This window comes from Podarcis melisellensis (genome assembly GCF_964234715.1).
Source record: "Podarcis melisellensis genome assembly, chromosome: 17".
Taxonomy (NCBI): Eukaryota; Metazoa; Chordata; class Lepidosauria; order Squamata; family Lacertidae; genus Podarcis; species Podarcis melisellensis.
The window spans coordinates 906,558-925,429 of NC_138534.1; the positions used below are offsets into that span (position 1 = coordinate 906,558).

Consider the following 18,872-nt stretch of genomic DNA (forward strand, 5'->3'; position numbering starts at 1 on the left):
AGATTTAGAGGTGAAGGAGTGGTTACTTCATCAATGTGTCTTAACAACACTTCAGTATTATTTAATAATAATAATTTATTATTTATTCCCCAGCCATTCTGGGTGGCTTCCAACAAAATATTAAAAATACAATAAAGCATCAAACATTAAAAACTTCCCTAAACAGGGCTGCTTTCAGATGTCTTCTAAAAGTCAGCTGGCTGTTTATTTCTTTGACATCTGACGGGCGGGCGCCACAACCGAGGAGGCCCTCTGCCTGGTTCCCTGTAGCTTCCCCGGAAGGCCCTCGAAGCTGCCCCTCCGCGTCCGGGCTAAGCGATGCGGGTGGGTGTTTGGTATAGATCAGGCATCTTAGTGCTGCCTCAATCCTGCTTTTTTCGGGCTGGGTGTGTTCCTTAAACAGAAGGGGGAGATGAGATCACAGATCCGTCCAGGAGGAGCCCGAGACATTGGGGCACCTGAGGCAAAGCACAGCCGGCAAGCCGGTGAGGGAAGATCTGCGTCGCGAACGAGGGCCAAGTCCAGCCCGGCATCGGCTGCAGATCCTGCCGAGCAGCTGCTCCCGGACCGAGGGCGCCTCTTGCGGGGGAAGCCGGGCGGGCGAGGCCGGGGACACCGAGCCAGCCTGGGCCTCCGAAGGCGCAGCAGCTGCTCTCGGGACAGACCGACTTCCCCCTCCGCCTCTGCGCGGCGCCCGAGAGACGCGCCCGAGATGGCCGCCAGGGGACTCAGCCGAGCAACAATTGGCCGGGAAGCGCCTCTCCTCGGGCTGGGCGGGGCTTCGCCGGGAAAGCCGCCATTGGTGGCCGCTGACCCTGATGTCACCGGGTGGGCGTTTGCCCCGCCTTGGCCGGGAAATCACAAGGGCGCCTTGGATCACGGCGGGCTCCCATTAGCGGCCCAGGCTGCCACTCGTCAACCAGGCTGAGGTGGAAACCCCGGCCTCCGTTCACTTGTGTCGAGCGCGATTGGTCAGTTCAACCTGCCTATCAGGCAATTCTGTGGGTGGGCGGCGATTGGCCGCCGTGTTCTCCCGTTCCGGAATCGGACAGCGCCCGATGACGCGACCAACCTCTCGTTTTGCACGAATGACGCTCTTCCATTGGCCGCATCATTCTGTCAATCCGACGGAAGGGAAGTCTCAGCCGCTTTTATAAGACAGCGACGGCCTCGATGTCAGTACGGAGTTACGCGATTGGGCGGTGGCTTCTGTCAATCCCGAAGTGGGTGGGGCCTGCGAGGGGCTGCTGAGGAGAGTCCGGGCGGCTGCGAGTGAGCCGGGCGGAGCCGGCAGTGGAGGCCGCCGAGAGAAGCGGGTAAGAGGGAAGTTCCTACGACGGCGGGACGGGAAGCAGCTGCCCTCATGGCGACCGGGCCTCGCTTCCTTCAAAACGGAGGGGCTTTAGCCTCACGAAAAAGCTCTGGGTGAAAAGTTGGGGGGGGGGCCGAGAGGCGAATGTGCGGCGCATGCGCGAAGCCAGAAGACGGTTGGCTGCTGGGCGGGGTCGCGGCGCGAAGGGGGAGGAAGCGCGCCTGATTGGGCGGCTCCGCGGGGAAGGCTTCGGGGACGGAGGCCGAGGGGGCTTTCGGAGCCCCTTGCGCATGTGCGGCCGCCATCCGTGGCTGGGGGGGGCACAAACACGGAGCTGCCCGAGCCCCCCCCCCGATGGGCGAGGCCAAGGCCGGAGAGGCTCGGGGGGGTCGCCTGCAGGGGGGTCTCGGCTGTAATCGCTTGTACTTTTAAATCACGGAGTTGGGGCGAGATACAGCAACTGGAAGTGGGTCGGCGCGCAAGGCCTCGGGTGGCCGGTGGGCACCACGTAGGACCGGAGGTGAAACCTATGATAAAAGTCACAGGTGGTTCTTAGTCTTGATGAAAAGTGGCGTGCATGTCTACTCAGAAGTAAGTCCTGTTAAATTCAAAAGCTTATACTCAAGTATTCCTTGCTGGATCGCTGCCCAAGTATAACCTCTCCAATGTACAGTACATTAATTGTCCTTCCACTTTGATGGAATGGTGCTTGTAATTGTCTTGCTTTAGTCTAAATACAAGAATACTAACAGTCATCTACTTTATAGGATGTCATTATCAGCTGCTGCTTTCTCCAAAACTGATATTGGGTGTATTATTAACATAAAGCTTTTTTAACCCATAAAAACACATTCCCCTTTACTTTTCGAGGAGTAAATAATTTAAGGCAGAAGTTAGATACTGATACACAAGTTTTGGACATGAAGCTGTAAGAGGTATCTTAGTTTTTGCTAGTTGGAAAATAAAAAAATATATTGAAATTTAGACCCACGTGGTAATGAAAAGATTTTGCTATTTGATCTTAGAAGGTAGGCATAATTACACAGAATCAGAAGACATTCATATATTTAGAGAGATGATTCATAAGCACCCCTATTAGACAAACAAGAAGTGGTTCTACATGGAGTACATCATCATACTAATGCTGCAGACCTGGAAACACTCTGTTGGGAATGAACTCCATTGAACTTGGTAGGGCTTGGTTCTGTATAATCATGAAAACAGGTTGCAAAACTAGTTGTAGAGAAAGTCAGCTATCCTGAATGCAGTTCACAGATCACTTCATCTTCATAGATGATATCCTTGAAAATATTAGCACAAATCAGTATATTTGTCTTTAGCATAATCGGGGTCTGTAAGATCCATAGTTTCTGCTTCTTTATTCTTCATGTATGTCAGAGTTACTGCTCTCATGTGTGTTTGTTTCCTGATTGTGTGTGTGTTGTATTAACTTTATTTCACTTGAAATAAAAGATGGCGTCTTGAGATGTGCAAAGGCCTTGCCACCAGGTTACAGCAACAATATGATTGGTAGACTTGGGAGTTTGTTAAATAATCTAGACAAATACAGTAGCACTGCTGTCATTACCTTTAAACCTGGGTTCTGTGGCAATGTAATTAACTCTGTAACAATAATGCTAACCAGTTACATAATATTGAAATATAAAATATTGCACAAGAATTCAGTTTTCTCTTTTTTGAGTGGGCAAATGAGGGGGATGCAGAATGGGGGGGGGAAACTAATTTCCTCTTGTGTTTTTTCCTGGGCCCTCAGTCCAGTTATCCCCTCTTGCATTCAAGGGATGACACTGGAGTAAATTGTGAGCATCACCTCTCTCAACTTTAGCTCTTGACCATCATATGGGAATAATATTGAACAGTTTAATTTTTCGCCTTCTAGCATAGGAAGCACTAGCAAATTTGTCAAACATATTTGTCATGCAAATTTTTCAGATTTGCAAACTTGTGTCTTTTATTAGAGGGCAGGTAGACAGAAAGTTTCCCAGCACTGTAATAATGAAAACTTGGATTTCTCTATTGATTTCTATGGTCAGTTATCACTTGTAGTTCTCTTGAGTCATGAGCTTTCATGTCAGAAATTTCAAGGGAATTTGGAGAAAGTGTTTTATTCCATGTCTGAGATGATTGTTCCTACTTTACTTTTCTTTTGTTGAATGCTTTATTGAAATTAAAAGACAAACAGAAATTCATCCAGAAATAACAATAGAAAATGCTACATATCACATTAAATTCTTATTACATCTATAATGACTTCCCGTCACTCCATCATGCATCTACCACCTATTTCTTTGAGCTCACTTTCCATTTTCCTTTATTGATTTTCATTAATGACTTATTCTTCTATAAGTTTCTACTATACCACAGAAGTCATTCAAGGCCTGCCATTGACGTCATATTATTACGATGTTCCTTAAAGTATATTTTGTACATGTCCCATTCTTTGATAAATGTTGTTTAGTATGTCCTCTCAATTTCCCTGTCATTTTTGCCAGCTCAGTGTATTCTAGCAGTTTGCTTTGCCCCTCCAGTTTGGTTGGAATTGTGTCCCCTTTCCAGTTTGAAGTGATTAATATTCTTGCAGCTACCGCAGCGTACAATAATATTGTCCTTGTTTTTTTAGGTATGTCTGAACCTAGTATCCCCAAGAGGAAAGCTTCCGGCTTTTTTATAAAAGAGATCTTAAACATCTTTTTGAGCTTGTTATAGATTACCTCCTAAATTCCTTTATTTTCTTACAGTTCCACCACATATGTAGCATTGTACCTTCCCACATCTCCAACATTTACTTGAGGTATTTTTATACATTTTCAATAGTTTTGATGGCATTAAGTGCCAGCGGAATTGCATTTTCAGAAAATTTTCTTTCAATACATAATCTGTGGTGAACCTCATCTCTACCTCCATAGTTTCCCCCAAGCATCCATTGGGATGTTGTAACCAAAATCTTGAGCCCATGTAACCATTACTGATTTTTCCTCCTCCTCCTCGACTTCCTGGTCAAGGAGGAGTCTATAACGTTTTAGAGAGGGTTTTTCCTTTGGAGTTAATCTGTTCTTTTTCCAGTCTGGAGGGCTCTGTCGCGAAGCCATTTCATTTTTGAAGTTTAAATATCTCATGGAGTTGGTGATATTGTAACCAACCTGACAGGTATACCCTAATTTCTTCAAAATCTTTTGGCTTCAGCTGATTTTCTTCCTCTTTGTATGTTGGCCAATTCCCTTTCATCTTTTTCTTCTTTACTGCCAATGCTTCTATAGGAGATATCCACCATGGGGTTTTGGGTTCAAGCAGACCTTTGTATTTTGCCGAAACCATACATAGAGGCTTCCTTATAGCAAGCTTTTGTGTACCTTGACCTTGTCGTAACCTAAGTAGGCATGCCAGGCATAGTGGTTGTCATACCCATCCAGATCTAAAAGGTCAGTATTTTGTAGTATTTTGTAGTATACACCATTTCCTGATCCAGGAGAGACAGGACACCTCGTAGTTGAGTTTCAAATCTGGCAGGGAAAATCCCCCTCCTTCTTTAAGATCAATTAATAGTTTATGTTTGATCCTGGGCTCCTATGTTTCTGTGGGGAGTGTATGTTCTATATTCTTGTGGCATTTAAAGAAACAAGTAGTTTATCGAATGAGAAGGCTGCATTGCAGTGGGAGCAGCAAGTTTGATTGTTGTCCAAATGTCATTGCTGTGGGGCAGCCTCGTTCTCTGAACTACAATTCCAGAAGGACTCAAAGATGCAAGTTTTTCTTTTCTGTCTCCCCCACTCCTTGCTTAAAGGTAAAGGGACCCCTGACCATTAGGTCCAGTCACGGACGACTCTGGGGTTGTGGCGCTCATTTCGCTTTATTGGCTGAGGGAGCTGGCGTATAGCTTCCGGGTTATGTGGCCAGCATGACTAAGCCGCTTCTGGTGAACCAGAGCAGCGCACGGAAATGCCGTTTACTTTCCCGCCAGAGCGGTACCTATTTTCCTACTTGCTCTTGGACATGCTTTCAAACTGCTAGGTTGGCAGGAGCAGGGACCGAGCAACGGGAGCTCACCCCGTCACGGGGATTCGAACCGCCAACCTTCTGATCGGCAGGTCTTAGGCTCTATGGTTTAACCCACAGCGCCACCCGCGTCCCTCTTAAATCACTCCTTGCTTAAATCACAGTAAATTTGTTTTCCAACTTGCTGAGTCACTTGAGGATATTGGCCTTAATCATGTGTTAGATGAGAATAACTTGTTCCTTACAGTTTGGTTTCAGGGCATCTTTTCAGCTAGATTTTCTATTCTGCTGATTGGAAGTTTGCATTAAGGAAAGGTTATTCAGAAGCTCTCTCTTCTTTATTTTCTACCAGAGAATCTTTGTTGTGAGATGTCTTCCCATTAAAGCAGATTCTAAACTACGGGAGATAGAAAGTCTGACATTCATAGCTGTAATGGAGGATACCCTTACAATAAATCTCTCAAGACGATTAATCTAGAGTTTAATTTGGTTGGTTAATTCTTGCCTTAAAACCCTTTTAAGAAAGCAGACATTAAATCTTGGCCAAGCAGACTAAGCCCTTTTCTTTTTGAAGCGGGAAGTTTGCTTAGAACTACAGATATGGGTGTAACTTGTCTAGCTTTATATATCCTCTCAGTGTACATCCAAACTAATTAGTCACCAGGGTATTCTGTTCCTCCCATCATAACCCCAAGTTCTGGCATAAAAGCATTCTGGCTTTTGAAAACAGCATGCAGGCTTCCAGCTAAGCTAGACTTGGCTATGAATCCCCAGTACCATGTTTCAGAACTGGGCAGTGGTTTTTTTTCCTAGAGAAAAAGGCTTCTATTCTGGATCTTATGAGTCAAACTAGAAGAGCCAACTAGCTCATTTGGTCCCATTTCATAAACAGCATCATTAGGGCAGTTTTCAATATTGTGTGTTAATAGTTGTAGCTTATAGTGAATCCTTGTACTCTTAATGCAGTGACAAAGGGAGCAGACATCTTTATCCTTTTAGAATATGTGTGGTCAACAAAATTTTACTCAGACTAAACCTGTTAAAATCAATGAACATGACTAAGTTAGGCCCATTAATTTCAGTAGGCCTACTCTGAGTAAAACTTGAATACCAGCCTAGATCTTTTGACTAAAGGTTGACTGTGATTAGTATTTCAGCATCTATGCTTGGTGTCTAGATGTAAGTAGTAAAACTAAGCTCCCAAAAACAATTTAGCCACTTGCCATTGGCTACTTCACGTTCCAAAACAAAGCAGTTCCTGTTTATTTTAGAAGGGCATCAAGTAAACTTGACAATGATAAAGATCCTTCTACAGAGTGTGCATACGCACAGTCATGCGAGTCTCTTAAATTCAGCTTTGATCTCACTTTTGGAAAGGTTGTGCATCCATATTTTGTCTCTACACCAATGCACAGAGTATGGGAAATTGGAGCTTTTAGTACAGGGTGGCAAATATGACCTGCTACGCATTACTGAAATCTAGTGGGGGTGAGACTCATGACTGAAATGTAGGAATTGAGGGGTATAACCTATTCAAAAGGAATAGACCAAACAGGAAGGGAGAAGATGTAGCATTATATATAAAGGATGTGCTCACTTGTGAAGAAATCCATGACCTGGAGCCTGAAAAGCAGATTGAGAGTAAAGGGCAGGCTTCCTTAACTTTGGCCCTCCAGATGTTTTTGGCCTACAACTCCCATGACCTCTAGCTAGCAGGACCAGATTGAGAGTATAAGGCAGAGATAAAAGAATACCTGGACCAAAATAATTTCCCCAGAATTTCTAAAGAACAAAACACAATTCTGAATGACCCAATCACAGTTTTTGAAGTCCAACAGGCAATTAAGCATTCCAAATCAGGAAAAACACCGGGGCCTGATGGCCTCCCTGCAATTTACTATTAAAAATTAGAAGAGGTATTGTTCGAACCCTTGAAAACCACAATGAACAACATCCTACAATATGGCATAATGCCTGAATCATGGAAGGAAAGTTACATCACACTGATCCCAAAACGGGGAACAGACCAGCTGTCAATAGCCAATTATAGGCCTATTTCGTTGTTACGACTATAAACTCTACACCTATATTTTAGCCGAAAGAATGAAAAAAAATCTCCAAACCGTAATACAGACCAGGTCGTAATAACAGACTGTAATAAAGACCAGGCTGACTTTTCCCCCAGCCGTCTAATTCAGAGTAACATCAGGAATATCATAAATGTGTAGGAATATTTGGAATCACAAATTGATAAACCACCAATCTTAATGGTGGTCTGTTGGCCCATGCCCCCACCTTGCTCACCTGTCATCCAGTCCAGCAGGACCAGGCTCAGAGAGAGAGGTGGGCCAAATTACTTTTATTTTTCAGGACGAAACACAACAGAAGGGTAGATGCTGCCACCACACCCTTGTCTGGGGATAGCCCAGAGGAATAACCCAAGGGAGACGGCTACTCTTCAGTGTTACCGGCTGCCCCACCATGCAATTGCTTCACCACAAACTGCAGGCAGAAATTCAACAGGTTCAGTAGGCGACTGAGTGGTCAGACTTGGGATTCAGACTTTCCCCACGAAACGCACACAGAACAAAATGGGAAAATCCTTTTTTCAGAGTTATTTAAAAAACAAGATTAAACATACTTAAAAGTAGGCACATCTCTTACAGAGTTTCAGACAGGAAAATAAAAACATTGTAAAGCATCCATAGGTAAACGTACTTACAAAAAACACACACACAACCCCCCCCCCAACACAAGAAAAGTTAGGGTGTTCTCAGCTGAATCTGCATCTCAAGAAGACAACAGGAATTCTACATCACAAAGGACACACATATCAATGTAGAAAGGAAGTGACTGGTGAATATGGCAGAAGAGCGGATGGGTAAGCGTGCCTGCAGGCTCCTTTCCTAAAGTTTTTATCCTTAAGACCCCATGTGTAATCAGACCCCAAGGACCAATCAGGATTTCTGATTAATTCAGAATTTACCAATGGTCACCTGAGAGGGTGATAACTCATCTTGTGACAGCTGAAGCTCGTTTGTTCTCAAGACCTTGGGGATGAAAGGAGTTCCTCCCAATTTCTCAGAGACACAGCAGATCCTCCTTTCTCCTGTAATGAGGCTTGATAGCCCTTATTCACACAGGGACAGCACTTAGATAACCAGGTGTTAAAACACCACTAATCAACTGGGAAGTTTTCCTTCCTGCAGATGCCTGAGATAAGTATTCACACTCCCAGAGCCAATTAGTCTAAGGTTTTAAAGCAACAGATATACATTTCCCATAAATCCTTTGGCCTTTGGTTTTCCCACAGTGCAACAGTGCTTCAGCTTGACCAAAGTTTGTCTAATGAGATTTCCTAACTTCACTACATGGTCGATGCGGAGAAAGCATTTGATAATTTTTCTTGGAGATTCATGACAACTATGCTGCGGCATATGGAGATCGGAGACTTATTCTGTAATGGAATTCAGGCTATTTACACAAAACAGAAGGCATAAAATTATAATAAATGGGAACAGTATGTGAAATTAATAAAAGGACAAGACAGGGCTGTCCACTCTCTTCACATATTTATTTTAGTAATGGAGTCTTAAGTAAGAAAAATTGGAGATGAAAAGAATATTAAGGGTATAACACTGGGAAATAATATATATAAACTATGGGCATTTGCGGATGATATTAGCATCACAACCGAAAACCCAGAGTCTAGTGAAAACCTTGGAAATAATCAATAATTATGGGAAGGTAGTGGGATTCCAACTGAATATAAGTAAAACCAAACTTATGACGAAAAACCTTTCCCAAGTAGAGAAAGAAGAAATTGAAAAGATAACAAATCTTAAAATTTGTCAAAAAATAAAATACTTGGGAATATTTTTAACTACTAAAAACATACGGTATATCTTTACGAAGACAATTATGTCAAGGCACGGTCTGAAGTTAAAAGGAATGTGGAGATTTGGAGCAAATTATATCTATCTATTGGGGGGCGTATCTCGGCTGTTAAACTAAATATTTTGCCAAAGATGCTTTTTCTGTTCCAATCCATTCCTGTTATAGGGAAAACAAGCTGCATTGAAAATTGGCAGAGGGAAATATCTAAATTTATCTGGTCAGGGCAATTTCAAAAAGCTGAAGGAGCTACTGGGTGAGATCCCACGGTCAGAAATACTCAAGGAGAAGGGAGTCCAAGAAGGATAGGAGTTTCTAAAGGGAGAAATATTGAACACCCAAATGCAGACAATACCAACAAGAAAGAAAAGTGGGAGGTATCTAAGGCATCTAAGCTGCATAAGGAATTTACAGATGAGCTGAGAGTTAAGAAGGGCATGTATAAGAAATGGAAGGAAGAGGAAATCCGAAAGGAGGAGTATACATGAGTAGCCAACAGTTGCAGGGGAAACGTTAGGCTGGCTCAAGCTCAGAACAAGCTCGGGCTTGCAAGAGAAGTTAAAAATAATGTTAAAAAATGTTTCTTTGGCTATGTCTGAAATTGGTGGAAGAACAAGGAAGTGGAAGCTTCTCTGTGTGGAGAAGACTGAGAAATGCTATTAGGTGACAGAGAAGAAGGCAGAACTAACTACTCAACACCTACTTTGCCTCTGTCTTCACCCAAAAGGAAAGTGATGCCCAGCCTGATGATAACAGAATAAACGATGTAAGGAGGAAGCTGCAGCCCAAGATAGGAAGAGAGGTAGTAAGCAAACACCCAACTGCTTTAAATGAGTTCAAATCTCTAGGGCCTGATTAGCTGCATCCAAGGGTACTAAGGGAGCTTGCGGATGTAATTTCAGAGCCTTGGTCTGTTGTCTTTGAGAATTCTTGGAGAACAGGTGATGTCACTACAGACTGGAGGTGGGCAAATGGTGTCCCCATCTTCAAAAAGGGGGGAAGAAGACATAGGTAACTCCCAACCACTGAGCTTGACATCAATACCAGGGAAGGTCCTAGAACAAATAATTCAACAGTCGGTCTGTAAGCATTTAGAAAAGCATGCTGTGATTACTAAGACCCAGCATGGGTTTCTCAAAAATAAGTCATGCCAGACCAATATGATTTATTTTTATGGATGGAATTACAAACTTGGTGGATCAGGGAAATGCGGTGGACATAGTGCATATTGATTTCAGTAAGACTTTTGACAAAGGTCCCCCATAATATTCTCACGAGAAAGCTGGTAAAATGTGGTTTGAACGAGGTAACTGTTAGGTGAATTTGTAGCTGGTTGACTGAACCCAAAGAGTACTCATTAACAGTTCCTCATCATCCTGGAAAAAAGTGAAAAGTGGGGTGCTGCAGGGTTCCGTCCTGGTCCTGTTGTTCTTTAGCATCTCTGTAAATGGCATGAATGAAGGAATTGGGGGGGGGGTGCTCATCCAATTTGCAGATGACACCAGACTGGGAGGGGAAGCTAATGTCGCAGAAGACAGAATCAAAATTCAAAATGACCTTGACTTCTGGTGCTTCCTGCCATAATGGAGGCAGCTCCCGCATTAGCAGAGATTGGTAGCAGATCGTAAACAAGGATGAATAAGGGTAATTGTCCTTGCAAGCTCCCCCCCCCCCCCCCCGATCAGGGGGGTGAGCACCACTCGCAGATCGTCTGATACCTGGCTCTCGTCCCAACACGGAGGCGGGAGGCGGGAGGACCTGAGTGCAAAGCAATTCGCTTATCGGTAACCCTCTGACACAGCCACTAAGGGCAGGGGTTTTTCTGTTTATTAGTAAGAAAGAAATTGGATTTAATTTGCAGACATGTACTGGGTTAACGGGACAAGATAATCTGCTGAATCAGCCACTGAGTCGCAATGTTTTGTTCTGGAGAGATTTTCTTCATAGCGCGCGCCTTCCCCTCAGTCCCCGGAGATTGCGGGGCAGGCAACGGGGAGAAGCAATCTTCTCCCTGCTGCCCCTTGCTTTAAAACAGGTCCGGGGACAGAGGGGAAGGCGCGCGGCGCTTCCCCTCTGTCCCCGGACGGTCTCCATAGGAACGCATTGATTGATTTTCAATGCATTCCTATGGGAAACCGTGCTTCGCAAGAAGAAAAACTCGCAAGAAGAAAAAACTTGCGGAATGAATTAGTTTCGTCTTGCGAGGCACCACTGTATACCATGTTTGCTGCTTTATTGATTTGGCAAACCTCCCCCTGAGAGTTAATGGAATGAGAAAAAGCAAGAGGAAATCACCGATAACAAGATAATATTTATGGATTATTACAAAATATATGGAACTGTCTGAGAATATTGATAGGATTTAAAGCATCGAGTTTCCACTGAATCGCTTTTGAAGAACTACCATAGCTTTGGTGGGACACCAGATTGTTAGCCGCTGGGTATTGGATGAGAAAGATAAGTGGAGAACTGCCCGGGGCTATGGTGGGACGTCAGACCTTTTGTTAGACTTCGATAAACAAGTTGGTGCGGCACACAGGGAAAAATGCTGCCCTTGTGAGCAGAGCAGAGAGAGTGTGAAAAAGTGGAAGCAGAGAGCTGTATATGTTGGATTATAACAGGAAGAATGAAGAAACAAAGGGAAAATAAACATCTCACACAGAAATTTACAGGACATAAATTTCTCTTGCAGAAATAAAATTTATTAAATATGCAATTACGAATGAAAGTCATGAAACCCGTGGGTGTTAAATAAAGGATCAAGATCAGAACTGTTGTAATTGGAATAATCAAGATTATGGAAGCAAAAATAAATAAAAACTTTGTACCTTGAAATCTAGCACACGGGAAGTCACCCAAAATTGTTTAATTTGGTATTTGAATAGTTGGCTATTTAATTGTATTGTAATTTTGTATTGTGATAATGTGGCTCTTTTGGATCATTGTAATTAAAAAAAATTATACAAAAAAAATTCAAAATAACCTTAACAGATTGGAGAACTGGGCGCAAGCTAACAAAATGAATTTCAGTAGGGATAAATGTCAGTTTCTGCACCTAGGCAGGAAAAACCAGCTGCACAAATAATAGGATTTGGGGGGGGGGTTCACCTGACTTACTAGCAGTACATGTGAAAAGGATCTAGGGGTCTTTGTGGGCCACTAGCTTATCATGATACAGCAGCAAAAAAACCTAACGCTGTTCTAGGTTGCATCAACAAAAGTCTAGTGTCCAGATCAAGGGAAGCAATAGTACCACTCTATTCTGCCTCGGTCAGACAACACCTGGAATACTGTGTCCAATTCTGGGCACCATAATTTAAGAAGAATGTTGACAAGCTGGAACGTGTGCAGAGGAGGGCAACCAAGATGATCAAGGGTCTGCAGACTAAAACTGATGAGGAACGGTTGAAGGAGCTGGGTGTGTTTTGCCTGGAAAAGGAGACTGAGAGGAGATATGATAGCCATCTTCAAATATTGTAAGGGCTATCACATGGAAGAGGGAGCATATATGTGTGTGTGTGTGTGTGTGTGTGTGTGTACACACACACACACACATATAATCATTTTTATTAGTTTTCCAATAAGAACATCCAATTAAATCCATCAAATCATAATCCAATTAAAAATAATAAAATAAAAACAGCCAAATTACAGTCCAACTTATTAATTATTAATTTTTTGGGCTTCCCATACTCTGGACCTCTAAAGTATATCTCCAGTATTTTCATTTCTGCCTTCTTCCTGTTCTCATATTTTCCACATTCCGATCTTAACACTTTAAAGTTCCCTGTCCCTGGCTGTGCGATTCTCAGTCATGTCAGAGATCATATATTCTTTCATCTGTCGGGTACAGTTTTATTTGTGTATATATTTTTTTTCAACTGTCAATTTGCCAGCGCAGCTTTTCCTGACTTCATTCCAATCTTCCAATCCAGGCTGTTGTCCAAGCCTGTTGTTTGTAGTTTAATGACGCAGTAACTCCCAAGTTGTTAAATTGTTACTGTTCACAATAAATTCCCAATGTTAAGTTGTTAAGCATACTGTTTGCAATATTGAAATGTAAATGAACTGTATTCCACAGATGTAGGTCATTTGGTGATCGATCAGCTTTCCTGGAGACCAACCCCCCCCAGCCCTCTCTCTCGCTCATAATGAAGAAATTCTGCAAACAGATGCACTGTACGTTGTCCCAAATTGTTATCTCAAGTCATTATAAAGTAAGCTAGCAAGTATTTCCCACTTCCCTCGAAAAAGGGAGGAATTCTCATTTTTCCGTGCTACATCATACTAACAAGCGCCATCTTGTTTCTTTTTTTATCTTTATCAAGTTTAAGTAAAGCTGCGCAGCTGAATACTTAAATTATAAATAGAAGTCCATCTGTACTTTGTTTTTTTAAAAAAATAGGTTTCTTAATGAGGCTTGGCATAGAAAAACAATTGTAGGTATAGAGAAGAAAAAAGAACATACCAATCACCTCCGTAAATCCAAACACCGTGATGAGAATCTATTGGAAGTCTGAGCTTAAACACCAGGGACTGTGCAATTCTGCAGATTTTTTCTCAATCTTCTTCGGTCCAGACTATGTCTGTTTATTGTCCAAACCCAATTATTTTATGAAACAGATATTTCTGGCTTATGAGAGTGACTTTGGAGAGTGCCAGCCGTGCCGTGCTCTGGGACCCAGTGTCCTTGCCGCTTGCACCTTGATGCCAGCTGACAAATCTTGGACAATCTGCGGGTCTACGAGACAGTCCTCCCCCACCCTAGGGAGTCTGCCAGGGCTAATTACCCCCATATCAACCCGAATTACCGGCACGGCTGAGGTCCGATTGTGGGAGTCAGGAAGCCCTCGCCCACCCCCAATTGCTAAGAGGGTGCTGCTTTTCTTCCTTCAGGAGAGATGGCTGCCATACGCAAGAAACTTGTCATTGTCGGAGATGGAGCGTGTGGAAAGACCTGCCTCCTGATCGTCTTCAGCAAGGACCAGTTCCCAGAGGTCTATGTCCCCACCGTCTTTGAGAACTATGTGGCTGACATTGAGGTGGATGGAAAGCAGGTAATACTGATGTTGGGAGCCGGCCGGGCTGGGCAGATGCCTGGGCGCAATGATAGGGCCTGATATCTCCACCATCTGGCTGGCTGGTGTTCTTTTTGCTACCATGCTATGGTGCAAGTCAGTTGGCTCACGCGGTAGCACTTCAGCAAAAGAGCAGCAGCTTCTGCAAGCCACCTGACTCACACAGCAGCGCAGCAGCAGAAGAGTCTGCGTCTTTTGTAGAGCATTATGAACCATTCTACTTTTTCCGTTTCTCTGAGGCCCAGCTGGGGTCCTGCTGCAAGCTCCTGTGCTGAGCCCAAATTGGAGGCCAGCTGCTTGCCCACTACATATATTTATATATTGTCTGGGGCATTTGGCCTCCTTCTCTGAGTTGGTCAGTGTAATGTGTGAAATAGCCCTCTTCCTCTCCCCACTCCCAAGAGCAGAGAGGAATCGATTTGAGAGAAATGAAGAATAGCTGCAGAAAGAACAGGTGGTTCTTTTGGAACTGCATTTCTTGGTGGTAACAGGGAGTAGAGTTTGGAGTATGCTGTTCTGATTGAATTACAACAATACCAGCATCTTTCCACTTTGGTTGTGATTCATTACAGAATCACATTCATTACAGACGCGGGTGGCGCTGTGTTGTAAGCAAAAGAGCAGCAGCCTAGGGCCTAGGGCTTGCCGATGGGAAGGTCGGTGGTTTGAATCCCCGCAGCAGGGTGAGTTCCTGTTGCTCGGTCTAAGCTCCTGACAACCTAACAGTCCGAAAGCACATCAAAGTGCAAGTAAATAAATAGGTACCACTCCGGTGGGAAGGTAAATGGCGTTTCCGTGCGCTGCTCCAGTTTTGCCAGAAGCAGCTTAGTCATGCTGGCCACATGACCCAGAAAAACTGTCTGCGGACAAACGTCAGCTCCCTCGGCCAGTTAAGCAAGATGAGCGCTGCAACCCCAGAGTCGTTCGTGACTGGACTTAACTGTCAGGGGTCCTTTACCTTTACCTTTAAGGATCTAATAGGGAAGACACTAGCACATCACAGAATAGGCTTTCATTTAATGGAGTGATGACAGCACTTTGAGGACTTGCCCCCATTAAGTTATCATATTTGCATTTCTACAGGTAGAACTTGCCCTTTGGGATACAGCTGGCCAAGAGGACTATGACCGTCTGAGACCCCTCTCCTACCCAGATACAGACGTCATCCTCATGTGTTTCTCCATTGACAGCCCTGACAGTTTAGGTGAGTCTCCCCTGAGTATGTGGGAGGGCTGACTGAATAAGCAGCAGCAGAAACTTCTGTAGATCTCTGGCTCTGGTCTCTTCCCAGATGTCAGATTGCTGATGGGAGCAGTTAAACTGTCATAGTAGTTGATTAGCTGGTCATATGCTGTGTATTACATCACACCACGGCTGGCGTTCAGTGTTCTGCCGCTTGTCCCTCCCCATTTCCGTCTTTTCCCCCATTGCCTCCCCCCCCCCCAGGTACACATATCCCAGCTTTAACATTGGCTGCACCACATCCATTTTCTGAGCTTGCTACTCCTGTACGCACAGTGGTGGAAGTCCTTTAAATTTCATCCTGGTGGTGTCTGAAGGAACTCGAAACAGTTTCCCAAATCTTTGCTTTGGGGCACAAGTGGGTGAGAACTCCATGGTCTTCTTAGGTTTATGCTTATGGTTTTACTTTGTGCCCCTACAGAGAACATCCCTGAGAAGTGGACTCCGGAGGTGAAGCACTTCTGCCCCAATGTGCCTATCATCCTGGTGGGGAACAAGAAGGACCTACGTAATGATGAGCATACACGCCGGGAGCTAGCCAAGATGAAGCAGGTGCAGAGAGGCAACTGACATTCTTTTCTGGGATTTAGTATTGCCATCAGAATAGGAGGAGGGTACAAACAGCTATGCATATGGCCATTTGGGGCTTGAAAGGAATCTATGTCCTTTGCATTTACATCTGAGCAGAAGCACAAGCCCATCCAGAGAGGTATATTGTGGCCTTCTTCTCATTTTTGAAGGGGGCTTGGCGAAGCACAAAGCTACTGGTTTCCATGGGGTTCTCAGTACCTTTTCACAACACACTCTATTTGGACTGAAGGCAGCACTTGGCTTGCATGATACCATAAAATAACCTCCAACTTCACAACCCTAGCAAGGTCTGGGTACCAGTTTTCAGCAAAGGATGTAGTCCCAGGGAGTTAGTATTGTGTGGTTAAAGGAGCCAGGAGTTCTGATAGCTAGGCTCTAGCTTTGATTGCTAGATTCTACCTCATTTCCCTTACCAGGATAGATGCCAGGCAACCTCACTGTCTGTTTCGCCCTTCCCTTTCAGGAACCAGTGAAGCCAGAGGAGGGACGTGACATGGCAAACAGGATTAGTGCTTTTGGCTACCTGGAATGTTCTGCAAAGACAAAGGATGGAGTACGGGAAGTGTTTGAGATGGCCACCCGGGCTGCCCTGCAGGCCAAACGTGGGCGCAAGAAGACCTCATGCCAGCTGCTGTAATTCCTTCCCAGCCTGCCTTCCCTGCCAGCCAGCCAAGCCTTTGAGCTCTTAGCTTCCAGGCTTGCGCCTCTTGTGATACCATGGGCTGGTAGGTCTCCTCAGAGAGGGGGCTTGCTAGAGCTGGGCAGGGGCTCTTCTGGAGCATGACAACTAACTTTGGAGGTGGGGTGGGATTTCCCCCTTCCGTCACAGGCTTCTGACTCCCTCATAACAGGTCAGAAAATTCTGGCCCTTGGTGGGTCAGTGGGGGAGCTCCTTATCTTTCCGCGTGCTTGCTCACAGCAGTCTTGATTCTCGTTGGCAGCCTAGGGCACTACACTGCTCCAGGCCATTTCTTTGTAGAAGACTTTTTGCCAAAGTGTGAAAGCCCTTTGCTTCAATAAAGGTCAGAGCCTTGAATTGGAACATCTGGCCCTGCCTAGTAAGGGACTCTTGACATGTCAACAAGTCATTCCTTGTGAGTGGCGCCAGTGCTCCTGCACAGTGGGCAAGCAGTTACCCTTATCTTGGCAGACTCATCGATCCCTTAGCTGGCTTTTCTGCTCTTTAGGCTAGAGCAGAACCACTTTGGCGCTTGTCCCCTTCCTCAAGGCGAACATAGCCCAGTTCAAAAGCCACCCACTTTGTTTCTTGAGGGCTGTCTCAGTAAAGTGACATCAGGTCCTCCACCTTCTCTCTCTCCCACCCCAGAACAGAATTGTCTCCACTTAAATATTTATCTCCCGACAGCAGAGCAGACAGCTGCCTTTCCTTCAAACTGGCCCAAGAGACTGGGCCTTGTAGCCTGGCCCCTTTCTAGCAAAAATCTATATTTGTAAGCAGAGGTGCTATGAGCCAGTTTGTTGCTGTTTGGAAGCTCTCTGGATAGCTGGTAGATGGAGTAGCCACTGCCACAGCTTCAAGTGCAAAGGACCTCCTCTGTTGCTTCTGTCTCGCTGCTCCCCCAACACTCCTGCTTCTCTTCCCTTCCGCCTTCTTTGTACTCACTGCATTGCCACCGGGGTGTATGATTTTGTGTTTAATTTGTATTCACATGTTTAAAAAGTGGTTGTTACTTTTCAAAATGTACTTGAAAGAAAAATCTGTAATAAATTTGTAGCAATGTTTAGTACATGGTGGGGCTTTGCTTTTTGCCTCTTAAAATCTGCTGTGGAAAGGAAACTAGTAAAAAGGTGAGCATTGATTTTTCTTACAGCAGTTGTACAGCACTGTCCCACCAAACTGCTGATCCCATGAAGTGCTTTGGTTGGAGTAAATTGTGATGGCTGGTAAAAGTAATCATACACCTTCATGAGGAAATAAGTCTTACCTAGAAAAAAAAATGTTTTAAGCAAGAACCAGGATGGTGGTAGAAGCAGTCCAATAGACTGGGAGCTAATCAAAGCATAGAGAGCTTGGCTTCAGGTAGGCCTGCCTTTGGATTCCTGAAGCTCTAGAAAGTATAGGGCGCTCTATGGAGAAAATGTGGTGGAAAGAACACTTTCCAAACAGTTCTGTTAGAAACCACTTTGCAAAACTACTGGAGACATTCTCATAGTTGATTATTTGCTGATTTGTACACACAATAGCAACAGGAGCCTTCTCACTTTCAGCCTTTCTCAACCTGTGGATCCCCAGATGTTGTTGAACTACAACTTCCATTATCCCGAGCTAGGAAGGCCAGAGCTCAGGGATGATGGGAGTTTTAGTCCAACATCATCTGGGGACCAACAGGTTGAGAACCACTGGTAGGTGAACATTATACAGTACTCTGCCTGCCTTGTCCTTGTGCCTACTCTTTGGAGTCCAAGATTGTGACTCTGCTGTCTTTCTCTCCTGGTTCTCCCCTTTTGTTAATGTGAAATCCGATTTCTCTTAGGCGCCTTAAATGGTGAACAGGCACTTAATTGACATTCTGATGAAATTTTTTAGCTACAGAAAACTACCAGCAGTGTTTCTTCTCCTTGTGGTGTCAATTCATGGTATCAGTATTGGATATATGTATCCATGATCTGCACCATTTAATACTACAATGCATCTGCAGCGTAGGTCTAGTGACCTTCAGTTACCCAAAGCCAGGCCTATTTAGGATAACTTCTGCTTAATGGCACAGCTGAGCAACCTC

The 18,872-nt window shown here is 44.4% G+C and overlaps 1 protein-coding gene across 3 annotated transcripts; it reads left to right on the forward strand.

The window, feature by feature from the left end:
- The first annotated feature begins 1,157 nt into the window (after positions 1-1,157).
- Positions 1,158-17,879, forward strand: LOC309360628 (transforming protein RhoA-like). 3 transcript variants are annotated; one of them, XM_081895310.1, is made up of 5 exons: positions 1,158-1,316; positions 14,117-14,277; positions 15,382-15,502; positions 15,962-16,092; positions 16,595-17,879. In XM_081895310.1, the coding sequence occupies exons 2-5, from the start codon at positions 14,122-14,124 to the stop codon at positions 16,766-16,768; spliced, it is 582 nt and encodes a 193-aa protein (XP_081751436.1). In that variant the 5' UTR covers positions 1,158-1,316; positions 14,117-14,121; the 3' UTR covers positions 16,769-17,879. The 3 variants fall into 3 exon arrangements, with proteins under 3 accessions (XP_081751436.1, XP_081751437.1, XP_081751438.1); XM_081895311.1 differs by lacking the exon at positions 1,158-1,316 and adding an exon at positions 1,801-1,903; XM_081895312.1 differs by lacking the exon at positions 1,158-1,316 and adding an exon at positions 13,379-13,399.
- The last annotated feature ends 993 nt before the right edge of the window (positions 17,880-18,872 follow it).